The sequence below is a fragment of the Chionomys nivalis genome, chromosome 17 (genome assembly GCF_950005125.1).
Source record: "Chionomys nivalis chromosome 17, mChiNiv1.1, whole genome shotgun sequence".
In the NCBI taxonomy this organism is placed as follows: Eukaryota; Metazoa; Chordata; class Mammalia; order Rodentia; family Cricetidae; genus Chionomys; species Chionomys nivalis.
The window spans coordinates 51,207,795-51,225,164 of NC_080102.1; the positions used below are offsets into that span (position 1 = coordinate 51,207,795).

The 17,370-nt window shown below is 44.8% G+C and overlaps 1 protein-coding gene across 1 annotated transcript in view; it reads left to right on the forward strand.

The window, feature by feature from the left end:
- Positions 1-1,115: 1,115 nt before the first annotated feature.
- Tmem117 (transmembrane protein 117) overlaps positions 1,116-17,370 on the forward strand; it is a 441,317-nt gene continuing 425,062 nt past the window's right edge. The window contains exons 1-2 of the mRNA XM_057791228.1: positions 1,116-1,369; positions 8,521-8,823. Of these exons, the coding sequence (XP_057647211.1) occupies positions 8,547-8,823 (277 nt within the window). The 5' untranslated portion in view covers positions 1,116-1,369; positions 8,521-8,546. The remainder of the gene's footprint in view (positions 1,370-8,520; positions 8,824-17,370) is intronic.

Consider the following 17,370-nt stretch of genomic DNA (forward strand, 5'->3'; position numbering starts at 1 on the left):
TGGTGCCCTCTTCTGGTGTGCAGGCATACATGCAGACAGAACACTGTATACATAATAAATAAATCTTTAAAAACAAAACAAAACAAAACCCAACGAGGTGGAGCTTGTAGGAGGGCCGGCGGTTGTGTGCACACAGGACTTGCTCTCTACCTGACTTCAAATCTGCAGATACTGCAACTGCCTCTCCTTACTCAACTCCCTCTGCATCCTCAGTCAAGCTGCCATTGCCTTTCTAACTTTGCTACTGTAGGGATACAAGAATTAACTTTTTATTTCACTGTACAGAATGTGCTCATGCCCAGTCACACGGGCTGTCAGTAGGCAATAGCTGTCCGCAGGCTGAGTATAGCAACGTTTAACACATCAAAGCATCCAGCAAGCTGAGACATCACTATCAGTGGTGAAGTAAACAGCAGACACACACGAAGGAAAGAAAGGGGTTCCTCAGACCAGGTCAAAGGTTCTCCTGGCACACGCTGCGAAGAACTACATAACCGTACCAAACAATAAATGTCTGAGAAGTGCTTATCTGTATCTGTGAATGTATGCATGAGTGTATGTATGCTTACATATTTTGTGCACATGCATGCATTAGGATATATCTGTATGTGTTTGTGTGTAAGTGTATACTTATGTACATACAGTACATATGTACATACAGTACAAATAAATATATACGTACCTATATACACATACATACATGTACCCATCTATATATGTGCACACATATGTTTATGTGCGTGTATATACATGTATGTGTATATGTGAGAGTATGAATGTATACACACGTGTGTGTATATGTATACACACATATAGAGAGACACACAGAAAATGAGAGAGAGAGAGAGAGAGAGAGAGAGAGAGAGAGAGAGAGAGAGAGAGAGAGCGCGAGCAATCTAAAGGCAGGTGTGAGACTCCCCCACTGCCCCTGCTGTGGGCTCCTCTCCCCACCCCCACCCCTTCGCATCAGGACACAGCAGCAGGGATGCTGTGTGACCTGAGAGGCCGCCTGAGAAAGTTAGCGGTCCTCGCTGTCGCCGCCGCGCAGGTTCCCCGCAGGGTGCTGCTGCTGCGGTTCCCGCAGGCCGAGGCCGGGTGCTCTCCCTAGGCCGCGGCAGCGTCCCTGCCCAGCCCTGCCCTGCCGGGTCCGGCTCCGCAGAGGCGCGGCGGGAGGGCGGGCGGGGCGGCATGTGCCCGGCGCGGTCCGGGGCCGACTCTGCGGCGCGGCGGGAGCGGCGAGGGCGCCCGGCGTAGGCGGCGGCGTGGGCCGCGGTATTTATAGCCGGGTGACAGCAGCGCGCCTTGGCCCGGCCGTGTCGCCGCTCGCTCGTCCTGCGTCCGCCGCGGTGGCCGAGCCGCGCGCCCTCCGGTGAGTACGCGGCCCGCAGCAGCCCTCGGCCCGCAGCCCCGGGCGCGCAGGCCGGAGCCCCGCAGCTCAGCGGGCAGGGGTGCGGGCGCCGGGCGGGGACTGAGCCAGTCCGGGCTTCAGGGGAGGGGCCGCGGGCAGCCGGAACTTTCCCGCTCCACCGATTCCGGGGCGCAGGGACCCGAGCCCCTGGCTGCTGACTAAAGGAACAGGTTGCACTTCCTAGGTGTCCTTTCGGGAAGAAAATAGAGAGGCCTGTGTGTTTGCGAACTCCGTCGTGACTGAATCAAAAACTAGTTTTCCATTTCTATTTTGAAAAATACCACAGGCCCGCAAGTGTCTTTGACCCGGGAGAGAGCATCTTGATTGCCATGGTTCATTCTTCCCTCTGTGGAACATCAGTGTGTGTGTGTGTGTGTGTGTGTGTGTGTGTGTGTGTGTTGCTTACCTTGATATTAGTGCGTGGACATAAAAAAAGTGAGTTGAAGTATGTAAGATATGAGATGCCCTCACCACAGTCTAGAAAGCTTTTATGGTTTGATTTATTTTCTGAAACAAATTCTAATTTACTTAATATAGTGGTAAAATCTCTGTGTAAACTATTTCTGCTGTGTTCATTTTTTTTTTTAAATGATGGATATAGTATTCTTCCTATTCCCTCCGTCTTCGTAGTTTAAGAGCGATTGGGGATTTTGACTCAGACGTTTATCACTTCCCTCCCACATACTCTCCATCTAATTCTTGTAATCAAAAATCCAGTACCCATGAGTCGTACTTAATTTGCTTTAAACTGCCAGTCATTTAAAAGATAACTCCATGAGTGAATGAACTTTAACCCATTAAATATTGTTGTCTTGGAGTAGAATGGTGCCGAGCAAATGCCACCGAAAGGGCAGTCTATGCCTCTTCAAAGGATCCATGGTCATCGTTGTCTACCCTTGCTAAGGCTATAGGGCACATTCCCAGTTTGCCATTTCACTGGGAACTTGTCTTTCTGGAAGACCTTCAAGCCAACTTTGTTTTTGGCTTGAAGTCTGGGTTAAAATCTGGCTTTGATTGCCGTCTCGGGGTCTGCAGGATAAAAACACAGGAGGAAAATTACTAAAGTTTGATACAACGTGAAGAGAAAGGAAGTGACTTATGGATGTGGTCCTGTCACTTAGCTGGGTACCCACAGATACCATCTCTGTCCCTCTGCAGAGCCACTTAGGTGGTTGTATTGATTGCTTTAGAAGGTTGTGCTTTAGTTAAAAGGCGATGTGGTCTTTGGACTGGACTGGAAGCAAAAACCCCAACTGTACTTTTGTGATTGGTGCTTGCGTTGTAAAACCTACAGTAAGTACTTTCTCTTCCCCTGTAGCTGTCCTTTGTTTGTTTTTTGGAAGTGGTAAAGATGGAACCCAGGACCCTGATTGTGAATGATTGATTGCTTCCACCCTGTGCCCCTCAGCCCTTTAATACTTCTCTGCTTCCTTTCAACTTGAGATAAAGGCCCATGCTTACCTTGAGGCCTATCTTTACCTAGCTCTAATCCAGGAAATGCGTATTGATTTGGATCATCCACTTTTCTTCCGTCTCTCCTTATGTTCCAGGACAGTCAACTTTCCCTACAAAAGAATCCTCTTTTTCTCCCTACAATCGTGTCCGTTTATTCATCATCAGAGAGAGTTGTGTGATTAACAGGTTCAAGTCCTCACTGGGTACCTCTTTTTTTCATAGCCAGGAACATGGTGCTGATGCATAGTTAGGACATCTGCTGCGAGGCTACACAGAAGCAGGTATTCTTGTTTGTGCCAGTTGGCATCTCCGTGACCTTGGGCAGATTGTGCTTCATTGGATCTCTCTGTCCTTCCTAGATGGTTCAGTGTAAGGACTAATTGACACAGTCTGTGAGGAGTGCTTTCCGGAGCCTAACACATAAAAATCTCTCAAAAGATACTGTATTTTTCTGTATCCCCTGAAGTTCTATTCACTTCAGGAAGTATGTTTTCCAGCCCAGGAAGTGGCAGTTTCATTCTAGATTTTTGCCTAGCCCATCCCTCCTTACATTCCCTCCATCAGTAAATCTCACTGCTTCCTTTTATGGGTCCAGAAGCTGAGCTTTGTAAACTGCCTACACTTCTCCCCGTCTCCTTCCTGACAGTTGTCTTCTCTCCACTGCCCTGCTTCTTCCCCTTGCCCTCCTGCAGAGTGTTCAGAAGAGCAGACACTGTGGGCCTGCTGACACCATCAGCTCCCCTGCTTCCCTCTGCCTGAGCTTGCTTCCAGGTCTTGTCTTGTCCCCCACAGACCGGCTTCTTAGAAGCTCTGCGCTTCCTGAAGCACACTATGTCTGGACCCCTTTCTCTGGGGCCTTCAATGCCTCCTCTCAATCTTTTCTCCATTAGTTTTTTAAAATACTGTCTCCTTAAGGGTTTAATATTTGTCCCCTACAAAGTAAGTATCAGATGCCTGAAAACAGGGCCCTTATCAGTAACCTTCCGATCCATGGGCCACTCTCTCTGAAATGGGAACTCGGTATATTTCTGCCACCCAGAGTTATTTTGTTGGCCATCTATCATCCACCCACCCATCCATCCATCTACCCATCCGTCAATGTTTATTTAGTACCTATCATGTACAGGTAACTTTAGCACATGTCCATCTGAGAGTGATAGATGGTGAACCAATGACCGGTAAGTGCTATTCTGGAAATCAAGCCAGACTTCATTTCCCCGTTCATGGAGTCAGACTTCTCCTGGAAGGCTTTGATCTCGTGCTTGCCGCTCAGTGGCTGTAGAGTAGCACTTTCTTGACATCTGCCTTGATCTAGAGGGCCTTTCTTTCAAATTTGTGACATTCTGGTCAACTGGCAGAAATGCAGCATTGGAGCTTTTCCAGCAGCTGATGAATGAATTAGCCTGTAGGCACCAGCATGGTCATTATAGCTGCTGTGTAGAAAACCCGAGACTTCCATGGCATATATGGTGGCATTACCTCACTGTGATTACTCATGAGAGAATTTAGGGGCATGGAATTTTCTCCTTCCAAGAGGCAGACTGAACATCAGCGGTGTCTCCTCAAAGCGCCATCAGAACAACTCAGCTCCTTATGCTGGTGCTCCCAAACAGGGGACAAGAATTAACAATCCCTAGCCGGGCGGTGGTGGCGCACGCCTTTAATCCCAGCACTCGGGAGGCAGAGGCAGGCTGATCTCTGGGAGTTCGAGACCAGCCTGGTCTACAAGAGCTAGTTCCAGGACAGGCACCAAAACCACAGAGAAACCCTGTCTCGAAAAACCAAAAAATAAATAAATAAATAAATAAATAAATAAATAAATAAATAATAAAAAAAAAAGAATTAACAATCCCATGGCCCTTGGTTCTTTCTGAGCTCACTACCAAGAGTCGTGTTGCTAGTAAAAATAGACTCATCATCCTAGAAGTATTGAGAATCATTTAGGAAACTTCCTAACACACATGCAAAGGGAAAACATAGTGTGTAGCATTGGTGCTGCGTGGCTCACATTTGAATCACACCTCTGACCAGCATTGCTGTTCTACAGAAGCTACTAATCTTTCTCTGTTCCAGCATCAGTGTTTGTGAAATAGGAAATTGAGAGTGTCTTCTTCACTGGGCTACTAGTCAATCATCTAGAAATGATTGTAAAGCTCACTACTATAGAGTCTGGCGTCCAGCGAGTACTCAGTAAATGTGAGCCCTTTGAGACAGTGATGATAACACAGAGCCATGCACTGGTGGCATGGGCCATGGGTGGCTGTCAGTGCCATTGTTGCAGGCTTAGGGTTGGATGCCTGCCTTTATCTTTTCTTTAGCAGATGCTGACCGTCACATGGCTCTGTCATTCTGAGCCTTCTTAGACAAAGCGAGCTCTTCTGTTTCCGAGTGTCCACTGAGTTTATTCAGTAGGCATCTATCGATTGCCCACTATGCTGTCAGCACTTTGCTCTGCCTGGAAGGAAGTGTGGCCCCTTTTGATCTCTCTGAGGGGGAGCGAGGGAAGAAGATAAACATATAAGCGGATGGTTTCACTAGGAACTGCTAAGCATAAAGATAAAGGCATTCGCACATACAGCGGCGGGGTTGGGATTTTTAAGAAACAAGAGATATGTTTGCAAACTCTGTGCCTAGTGCATGTCCGCTGGAGAACCTCGATCTCGGATTCGTAGTGGTAGGGTCAACAAAGAACCTATGGTCCCTGAAGGTGCTTAAAATGAATTGCAGAGGTGGAAACAGTTTCGGGTTTGGCCCTCTGGATCTTATGGGACGTCTAAAGCACTAGAAAGCCATGTTGCAATGACTAGACAAACTTGGCATTCCTTGTGTCTAGACTCACAGAATAGGGATAAACAAAGATACACAAGTTAACTTGTGAGTGGTTTGCGTTATGGGCTCCCCTGACAAATAGCGCTTTAACTTCTGTATATAAGGAAACGATAAATCTATCCCAGTGTTTCTCCCAAAAAGACCAGAGGATCAGTGTCAGGCTCTTGCTTCATTCTGCCGAGATAATGAGTCAGCTGCAAGCATGGCGGGAAGAGCTTTGGTAAGACTGACCTCCAGCACTGGCAAATGAGAATGGTCAAGCAAGGCCTGGGTGTTACAATTTCGACTTTTTTTTGGGGGGGAGGGGTCTGTGAATTAGCGGGTGGCAAGTGCTCCAAGTTTTCATATCCTTGTCTGTAACACAACCGGAGCATCCAGTACATCACTTGGGATTAGCTGAGATCATGCACTGGCAGAGGGCTCCTGCTCAGCACCATAGTTCTGTCTCCCAAAATAGTGTAAGTACTGGGTAGCAGCAGCTGTCCCCTAAAATTTTTTGAATGTGCTCGTTTAACTCCGGCATGTGGACATTATATTTCCCACAAAGCAAGATTCTGAAGTTAAAAAAAAAAAAAAAACCAGCCATGCAAGTCAGGGTATTTCATTTTTAAAAAGGAGTCCAGGGTTTGTGTTTATTCTCTGGCTTCCTATCCTCTACCCCAGGACTGTGCACCTGCTGTGAGCGAGCAGGTAGCCATGGCAGCCTCACCAGAATCATCACTGGTAAGAGAGGAGCATAGTCGCCTAGAAGACAGACTTAAATGACACCCATGTCTGTGTGTCTCTGTTGCCAGGCATGTATGAGTTAAGACCGGAGGTCACTGGGGTGAATTTTAGAGAACTGCTCTAAGGTGGTGGTTTCTGGATACTTCCAGGGTCTTTGCATGAAATTTTGTTAACAGTGGGCCCATTCCTGTGTCGACTGCTACAGTCATGCCTGTCATTCCCTTTTGTTCTTTACGGTTTGCTTTGCTCTTTGGTGTGACCACCACACCTATTTTAGAGGTCTCATGGGCAAGTCACTAGTTTTAAGACATCTGGGCTGCAGACCCTGGGAACAGGAATTTCTGAATGTTGATGAAGATCTTCTGGAACTTGACGTTGCTTGGCAGGCTTGTGAACTGAAGGTGCAGGACTATGGGTTTGGGTGAATTGTATGGCCAGTCCATATGCATGCTAATGCAGCTTTTCTAAAGCAGTTGTAACAAATCTTTATTAACTTAGATTATGGCTTTAATTGACCTTCATGAGCAGGGAGTAGAGGACGGGATTGGGGGCCTTTGGAGCCTGTTCTCAGTTTTTTCACTGACTTTGAATCACTTCAGGCTTGTGTGTCATTCTTATACTTTCTGTCAGGAATAAATGGAAACTGTTATCAGTGCCCCACCCCTGCCTTCTCCAAGTGTTCAGGATCTGTGAACACCCGTCCTTCCTTCCCCACGGGAATAGTAGGATATATTACAGATTTTCTGTAACAGCATTCAAGGGTTGTTATGATCCCAAACTGACATACTAATGACACATGCAGACATCTAACACACAGCTGTGTAGACTTTCCAGGTCTCCCCCCTCCCACTTTAATCTCCTTGGAATTATTTTTAAAATTGTGAAAGGAGAAAAATGAACTGGTAGAAGTCAAAGTATATCCTTGATTAATTTTGTTTTTCAGTATATAAGCAGTTATTTTTGTTGGAGAAACAGGTATAGCCGAGTCTGAGAGTCAAGTCAGATGAACACTAGCATTAGCTATAGGCTGACATAGCCCTGCTCACAATCCCCTATACTGTAATTCCTCTATATGCCCCACCTAAGTCTGCCTGGTCTTGTGTAGCCTATAGCTAATGCTAGCATTCGTCTGACTTGGCTCTCAGACTCGGCTATGTCTGTGCAGGTCCCAGATGTTGCTGTGGGAATAAGGTGATTTTGAGGTACCCTTGTGACTTTGCCACTGACTGCCGCTACCTAGGAGGAGCAGCCTGCTGTCTCCACCCAGGGAACCACCCTGCTTATCATGATGCCTGCAACTTGAACCTGGCCAATTCCTTCTCTGAATTCTCCCTCTTTGTGCCACTCCTCACAAGTGGAGTGGTCCCGCTCTGCCTACCACCAGGAAAATGCTTCATATAGACTTAGCTATGTTAAAACCTTTTTTTTTCCAAATGATCTAAACACACTGTAAAGGTTTTTTAGGAAATTTTCTGCCCATATTCCCATTTGACAATGTCTAGAAAAACATTTGGAACTATATCCCATATCCATCAAATTACTTAATTATGGCTGGGAGGAGAGGGACTTGGGCAAAGTGATTGTAATGTGTGTGTATTCAGCGTTCTTCTGGTCGTAGGGTTATCCTAAGATAATGTGTCTGAAAGCGTCGTGCAGACTTTGTGCTCTGTGCCCCTCTATGTCATCTTAGTCATTTTCTCATTTTTTAAAAACATCTCGTGGAGACCAGGCTGGCCTCAAACTTGCTAAGTAGCTCAGGCTGGCCTTGAATGCCCAAAACTTCCACCTTTACCTCCTAAGTGTTATGATCAACAGGTGTGTGCCACCAGTTTTAGGCAGGGTTCTTCCCTCTTTTGTCTCTTTCTCTCCTTCTTTAAATGATTGTCTGTATGCCTGCGAGTCCTCCAATGATAGGAGATAAGAATAGATGGGAGGGTGAGGGCAGAGCTAATGTCCTTCAACCCAGGTCCTGGCGCCTCCGCAGGAACAGGTGTGTATTTCCCACATATCTTCCTGTAGAGCTGTTACAGGTCTGAACAGGTAACAACGAAGAGAGAGTTGGCTTGTGTTCCTGCTTTAACTTTGTATCTTTCCTCATGCAGGACTAGCAGCATCGAAGGCTTGAAGGATGGGTAAAGACTTCCGTTACTATTTCCAGCATCCTTGGTCTCGCATGATCGTGGCTTACCTGGTCATCTTCTTCAACTTCTTGATATTTGCCGAGGACCCAGTTTCTCACAGCCAGACAGAAGCCAATGTTATTGTTGTTGGAAACTGTTTTTCGTTTGTCACAAATAAATACCCTAGAGGAGTTGGCTGGAGGATTTTGAAAGTGCTTCTATGGCTACTGGCCATTCTCATAGGACTAATCGCTGGCAAGTTTCTGTTCCATCAGCGCCTCTTTGGTAAGTACCGTAAGTACTGTGTATCGCGATGCTGCTGGCTCTTGCCTTGCTGGTCTCTGCTCCAGGGAAGAAACTGATTTTGACCCAGTGGGGTGTGGTTCCCACTGCTGGTCTGATGATGGTCAAGAGTAGGGATATTTATCCAGTAGATACTCACTTATCACACACCACACACTAGGCTAGAGCATGTAATAGGCAAAGCCTCTACTCACGTGAATACTTTCCTTCTGTAGGAGGGAGGTAGATAATTGTGCAATACTTGGTGAGTTGGTATGCTGGGGGGATGAAATCCGATGTGATTTCATATTGTACTCAGCAGGATAGCAATGAAAGAGTATTGTACTTGACAATGATAACAACGGAGGTGGGGAATTTCGGGGTGATTTAGACGGAATACCTTGATAGAACAAATAAATATGACTACATTTCTGAAGGTCTCTTTAGTATTGGGCTTAGAATATGGGATGAAATCATAGCTTTACAGAGGACAGGAGCAGAGACCCTTTTCCTTAGATGCAGACCTGAGGGAAGATGAGGCTGAAGTAGGTGTATCTGAGGTGGTGAGGTCAGGAGGAGAGCATCTCACCATTAACATCCCTTGCTTTACCATGAAGAACAAAAGTAAAGGCAGTCGAATGATAAGGGATTTTAAGGCACATGATCCAGGCTTGGAACACTGGGTAGAGGGAGGTCAGTGGGCTAGGGATGGGTGGATGGACAGGCTGCTGATTATCACAGAGAGTCTCCGGGGATACCACTTACAAGTGTGAATGGTGCCAATCTGAATTGTCCAGCATAGTCCCCAGAACATGGGTTTGGAAATCTGGTGGAGATTGCTCAGACTTGTATACCGCAAATAAATACTGGTAAGGGGGATCTGGCTGGACAGGAAGGCGGCTAACAGTCTGCAAGGAGCCTGAGAGAGCTTGGAGATTTAGGCAAAAACCAAGCATTCCAGAGTTCAAGTGAACTGAAAGTAATAAAAGGGAAAAGATTTGCAGGTGTGGTTGAACGACAGTCATTCTTTAGTGGAGATCTCTAGGGTGTGGTCTTTAGGGTTACAGACGTTGGTCAGGAGGGATAGGTCATTGACACGGAGGATACACCAGAGCATAGTGTTAGTTGGCTTTCCCATCAAATATGGAACAAGCATGGCGCTATGTGTAGTTATTATATGTGTAGAAGCAGCTAAGAGTGGGTAGTGAATGTGAAAGTGTCTGCTTCTGAAATGGGTAGCGAGTTCTGGAGAGAGAAGCCAGTAGGTTTCCTTACAAGTAATAGCTACAGGTGTTTGTAAGCTATTTGGGGAACTTTAAAAAACGCGGTAGTTACGGCAAGTGGGCCAGACTATTAAGGCTGGAGGAAAGCATCTGAATCTATGAAAGGACGGCTGAGAACCGTCTAGTTAAAATAATGGCCTAGTAATGACAGGAGGTGATTTGACTTTGAAGTGGCTACATTTTGTCAAGTTCTTCTCTTATAAATTCCGTCTCTTATACTAGAACCAGATTTCACTCGTGGTTTGCATGTCAATTCTCCTGTTAATAATAAGTAGTTGGGCTGTGGAAAAGGCACTCAGATTTCAAGTGGTTTACTGAGTATAAACTGTTTTAAAATAACGCAAAAGTGCACCTCAGCTTTTCTGCTTACAATGGGAAAGATTTTCAAGTCAGTTTTAGTACTTCAGTTTGATAGTTACTTTTTCTTCCCTTTGCTCACAGTCTCTGAAATGATGCGTCTTAGAGAAGGAGTCACTAGTCTGCCAGTTTCATGAAGGAGGTGAATGAACTCTGGGTTGAGCTTCCTGATGAACTCAAAATCTGTGTTCTCTGTCTCCTTTCATCTCTCTTCCTCCTTGGCTCACAAACTCTAAATATTTCCTCCTAGCCCTTCTCTACTCCTCTGGGTCACTGTGGACTACAGAGTGACATTACTGTATTGCTAAGTGATCCCTACCATCTACAGGATGGAATCCAAATTCTCTGGGTTGATGGCCGAGCTCTTGATGACTCCCTACAGCCTGACTTTTGTCTTTCCATGGTGAACAGTGTGTTACTCTCAAACCCACTGCCTCCTTTGAAGAAGGACGCTTAAAAGAAATCCCACACTAGCTCAGAACTGAGAATAATAGACGGTTATTTATTTAGTGGTAGACTCACAAATCAGAATCCTCTGCTGGAACGGAGAACAGAAACCGAATCCTGCATCCAGAAAAGAGAGCGGATGCATGCTTTTAATCGGCATAAATAGTATAAGAAGCCTCACCCCAGTGGGCGGTTAACTTAAAGTCTATTTGCTGTGTGATTTCCTACAGGACTCCTTCACTGTCCCCTTTCATAGCCCTCCTGTGTCACTTGGGCCCCCTCTGACACTTCAGACTACTTCTTTCCCCCTTTGAGTCCCAGGTGATATCCCAGTTGAGATATCAGAGCCTTCAGGTTGTCTTCTAAAGCCATCCGGCATTATTAGAGTTGTCTGTTCTCCACAGGAGACTACTTGCTTGCAAAGCAGTGTGGCAGGATGCCCTCGACTGATAGCCTGCAGCATTGTGGGAAAGCATCCAAGATTTGATGCACGCACAAATGTTCTTATTGGCTTGACAAGTGATAAATGTTTCCGTCTTGGTTCCCAGATAACTAGCCTTTATACATAATTCATTTTTAAAAAGCTATATTTAAGCCTTTAATGATGTGAGGCCACAAGCCCACGGCAATGATGTTGATGATGTATTGAGGGGACTAAAGCTACATGACAAGCACAGAACTTTGTGCTACAGAAATACCAGGGTGGTTTATGAAATGATCAGAATAATTTTGCACCATCAGGGCAGCAATCTTACCTTTTGTGATTCTCTAATAAAATGCCAAACGGTAGATATTAAATAAAATTCCATGTCCCCTCCAGTTCATTATAAGTCTCTCAGATGCTTTATTATCTCCACTTAGGAAACTTCAAAAGAACAACAGGATATTGATTTATATACAAATGAGGGACTGGAGTGATACAATGAGCACCTCTGTAACATAGTGGTTACCCATCTATGTGTGAGATGCAATGTTGCAATTGTTGTTCAGTAGTTACCCATCTATGTGTGAGATGCAATGTTGCAGTTGTGGTTCAGTGGTTACCCATTTATGTATGAGATGCAAAGTTGCAATTGCAGTTTTACAGCTATGGAGATACAATATTACAATTGCAGTTTTACTGCTATGTAGAAACAGCATGCTTTTTGTGTTTTGGGGTCTTACTTGTAGCCCACGGTGGCCTTGAACTCTCAGCTCCCCAAGAGCTGGGATTGTAGGCCTGATTTACCATACTAGCAGGGGCAGGTGACTGAGGAGTACATTCAAAAGAATTTCTTCAGTTTCAAGACTAACTCTTGCTGGTTGTCGTATAAAGACATATCAGAAGGGAGCTCGGTTGAATCATCGGTTTGCACTCTCTGGTGTTTCTCTTTTCTGTTTGCTTGGACGAGTCTTGCATATATAATATGCATTCAAATAATATGTTCTGGCATGATTTGCTATCCATGGATAGAGAAATTCTGCTTGTGATATTTATATAAAAAGAGAACTTAAGTTCATTAAATAATTAATTTTTATTCTAAATATAAATGGAAGTGATTCCCAACAACATGTGCACTAGTTTATGCATCAGGAAGTCGGGGTCAAGGAAAGGGAGGGAGATCTAATGTGCTTGACACACAGCATTCAATCAATTTAAAGGACTGGATAAAGATTTCTTCATTTTTCCTATATTGATTTTGCTGATGTTGCCTTTTCATTGGAAACTACAGAAAGGTATTCGTTTGTTCATCCATAAAATATGAGATAGGGAATTTAAAATCTGGTTAAAGAGAAGGTACATAGACATGAAAAATTAAATACTCTGATAATAAAAGGGAATGCATATCAAGTATCAAATGAATAGTCTATACCAAGTGCTCTGGGAATTTAAGAGGGGAGGTCAAAGTAGGCTAGCAAGATGAAAGGAAGCTTGCCTACCCTAGTGGGCTCTATGCTGAGTCTAAAGCAAGAGTGGGCTTAGGAAGAAATGTGTTAGGAGGCCTTGATGTCTATCATGGCCTTGCAGCTCTCTCCAAAGCTCAGCAACATGAGGAATTCCCTCCCCAGCAAGACTTCCTGCTCGCTTCCTGTTCTCTCTGGAGACTGTCTCTGGGCCTGGAGGACTGACCTTATCTTAAAGCTGTGTGTTAGCCTCACTGTCTGATTTATCTCTAGCATTACCCTTGACACAGGTTCCTGCTAGAAGCCTCCCCCTGCTGCTGTATGCACTGCATAAGGTAAATAAGACTCAGACTAGGGGCTTTGCTATGGGACCCTGCTGCCACATGTGAATCTTACAATAGGAACATGTCATTTAATGCAAATTAAGAGTTTCCCCTAAATTGCCCAATACTATATATCTCCTATACTCTGGAATAAAGTTGATTTGCTTGACTGAAGTCATATTCTGGAGGGCTATCTCCATCACATCAACAGCCATCAGAACCCTGTTCCCCACTTCTGCTAACTCCACCCTGTGGACCAATGAATCAAGTATCTGAAAAAAGAAGAACCAAAGAAATACAGAGGTCAGGACACGGGGTAAATGGTGGTGTCAGCAAAAGAGATAAGGATGATTCGGGTTTTTAAGTTTGGGCGTAGTAATGGTAAGAGGAGAAAGGCTTATCTGGAATGAGGCTTGTTCTAAGAAAGAGTCGCAGAGACAGTCAGTGCAAAGGTTGGCTGGCTCTTAAGTTCTTTGGTCTTTAAATGCTAGTGTTGTGACTTTAGACTTATGTTCTTTGAGTTTGGGGAAAATCTGAAGAAACTATGAAAAAGTGGCTAGTTACTGAGGGATTGATGAGGCAGAATCTGAGGGGGATTATAAAGGGGAGACCTGGGAGTTAAAGCGGTCCAGTTAACTAGGGTGAGAGTGTTCAGGCCAGTGTGCAGTGGAGAATGGAACAATTGGAAGTCAAGCAGAATGTGAAGGGCAGAATTTGAAACTTACAGAGCTGATGGAACCTGAGGTGTGAGCATCAGGGTGAGACTGGAGGTAGGTAGGGCAGACTGGATGGGATGCCCGGAAGTCTGATTGTCTTGGGGCCGAAGGAGGAGAGAGAAGGTTCTGCTTCCTGAGGAGCTACAGGCAGTGTCCGTGTGTCTTGAAGAGTTCTGCATCGTGTCTCACTAGGCTTCACTTGGGCCATTGCTCTTCTACCAAACCATGAGGGCAGATTTGTTCCTTAAAATACAGTGCATGCAGGGCTGGAGAGATGGCTCAGAGGTTAAGAGCATTGCCTGCTCTTCCAAAGGTCCTGAGTTCAATTTCCAGCAACCACATGGTGGCTCACAACCATCTGTAATGCCCTCTTCTGGCCTTCAGTCATACACACAGACAGAAAATTGTATACATAATAAATAAATATTTAAAAAAAATACAGTGCATGTCCTATGTTCAGCAGGTCACCCAGCTAAATACCACACTCCCAGACTCAAGAGTGTGAATAGCTGCTGGACGTCTGTTTCTGCAGATAGCTTGTGGGGAGGGGAAGGAAGGGCTAAAAACAGCCCTTGTGGGAGTTGGGGTTAGTTTTGCCACTAAAAGCTCTTGCTGACATATTGGTATAAACATGAGCCTGGTGTTTCAGAGTTGAGGACCTTGGACTGTGGGTCTCTGTTTGGCTACAGTTGAGAATCTTCTCCTAACCTCTTCGTTTCCCCCAAGATATCTAAGCTTTATTAAAAACATCATGATTTTTTTTAAGGGTTGTGACAACAGAGGAGTGGTTTCTAGACCCCTAAAGAGAACCGGAACTAGATGGCCCTAGCAATCTTACGATTATGTTATGCAAACTATCAACGGCCTTCTATTGTTTTCTTTGTGCTTTTCATTGTTTTATTTGTTAACAGAAAGTGTTTGTTCTTTGAGGGGAGTAATTTCACTATATCATGTGGCTTTAGAAGAGTAATTCCAGTCTCTTTCTTATGTTATTGTAATCCAAGACAGTTAAGAGAGAGTGGCAACAGTGTTTCATCGGTTAAGGAATTTAAGGATGCTGACTGTCTGCTTGTCTCTACTGCATAGTTGTAAGTCAGCTTTGAATACTGTATTTTGTATTTTTAACTAGATCTTTGGTTTTACTTTAAAATAGAAAAGACAGGCATTCTAGAAAATGTGGGAAAAGTAGTCATGGTGATATGGGATTATTAAGCTATGAAAAATCAAGTACTTTGGAAAAAACATTATTTCAATATAATGATACGGGTGTGGGTTGAATTCTTTGCGTTAATTTGAGATCCAAACAGCTCACTAATAATACATGAATAATAAATTCATTATTGCTTATGAAGAATGACCCTTAGATGTATCATAGTACTTAGCATGCATGTAGGAAAATATATTCATAACTGCTCAGCGGAAAAATAAACAGTTGGTAGTTTTCAGTGTATGATCAAGATGATGAGGAACCCTTATGTCCATATCTATCTCATCTACAGATCTGCAAGTGATATTTACACTGTTCAGAGCTTTCAACTTTTTCCTTTCAGTATTATTAAGTACTTGACGCTGGAGACAACAGTTCTATAAAGATATCACCACCTTCATGACAACAAATCTATCCCGAGCATTAATATCTTCATTTCTGAAAGTGCTTGAATTGTCAATACTCAGTTCCCTTCTATAGAGAAAGTACTTTCAGAGCCAGAGATGTCTAAAGACTGTATTGCCAAGCTTGGCACCTCCTTCTGGTAGGAGAAGCAAAGCAAAGCTCGAATGTATAGATATGTAGATGGATGAAACAGGCTAGGGGAAGCAAACTGAAAAATAATTGGCCCATTAAAAAAAATCGACAGAATGTTCTTTATGGGGGAATTTGGTGTGTGTGTGAGAGAGAGCTGTTGAGAGTAGGCTCAGGTGTCTGTGGTACAGCACTTTCCCGGCCTGTGTGTGGCCCTGAGTTTGATGCTCAGTGTTGCACAAAGGGTCATTGAGGTGTGGAGCCCTTTACAGAAGAACTGCCCATGACTGTAGTGCTCTTTCTCTCCTGTAGCAGGAAGAGTGGGCAAGGCTGGAAATCCTGTAACTGTGTCCTCCCACCTACCTGTGAGGTGCTTCATTAGCTTACAGTCTGGAGGCTCATCCATTAGCACTAAAAGGCTGAAGCCTTCAGGGCAGAATCTGCTGCGCTCCAGTTCCTGTAGGGGAGAGATTACAAACTCAGTACAAGCCGGGCGGTGGTGGCGCACACCTTTAATCCCAGCACTCGGAAGGCAGAGGCAGGCGGATCTCTGTGAGTTCAAGACCAGCCTGGTCTACAGAGCTAGTTCCAGGACAGGCTCCAAAGCCACAGAGAAACCCTGTCTCAAAAAACCAAAAAACCAAAAAAAAAAAAAAAAAAAAAAAACTCAGTACAAAGGTGTTTCAAGGACTTAATACTCAGGTAGAGCATTGTAATTCAGCAACTATTAACCAGGAAGGCTCTCTAAGTTTTTTTTTTGTTTGTTTGTTTTGTTTTTCCTGTTCTTGGTCAAGATGAGTCATTCACGGTCAAGGGACTCTTTCTTCCCACGTTGAATTTTGCCTCCCACTCCTCATTCTCTCAGGGGAGGCAATGCCTTGCAATCCTTATGGAAACAAACTGTCAAATGGAATGGCAGTAGACAGCTGGACTCGTATACCCAGTAAGAGGAAAACCAGCTCACTCTTAGTGAGGTGCACCTGGCCAGTGTAGAAATTGGCAGCTGCTGTGACAGCAAGTGGCGAAGAGAGCTTGCTTATTGGATTATTTAGAATTCGTACATTGTTTGTTTTTCCAACATAGGGTGATTATTCCTGACTGATGCAGGGGTGTTATTTGAGCAAATACTGCCTTTTTTTATTTTTTCTTTTCCTGGCCTGCTTTTCTTTCCCTCCCTTCCCCTCTCACTGCTGTAATTAGACTCACTTGGAAAGGTACTTTCATGGAGTTAAAATAGTGTGCTACTTAGGAGGTGCTGTGGACTAACAAGGGTATGAGCCGAGACAACAATGGGCGGTCTTGGTCCCTTCATAGGGACATTTGCTAGGTGGGTGGCGAGCAGGAGGATGTGGGATAAAGCTCTCACAAGGGGCTATGTTGCTATCAGGAGTTCTAGATAGAAGGGGACAAAGAAAAGCCATCACAAAATGGAGGGGCTTCCAGGAACAGAATAGAGGTCCTCAGAATAGCAGGACCTGCCTGCTCCTGACCGTGAATATCAGGTTATGGGTGTGGGTGGTGGGAGAGGCCCTCTTGTGGTTTTGATTTGGGTCCTAATGAGCGTGATCCAGCGTTATTGTTGATGGATACACAGAAACACACAAGGTTCATTTCCCTGGCTCCAAGGTCGTCACAATAGCCAGCAGCAAAGTTAGAACCTAAACTCAAATCTGATTTCCAGACAGAAGCCTTTCAGGGACTCCAGATGGCTAACTGGCAGCGGCTGGCCTTGTCTGACTTAGTAGTGGGTCGTGCCAAGCCACTCCCCGCGGCTCTGCTCCACACTGTCCGAGTCCAGA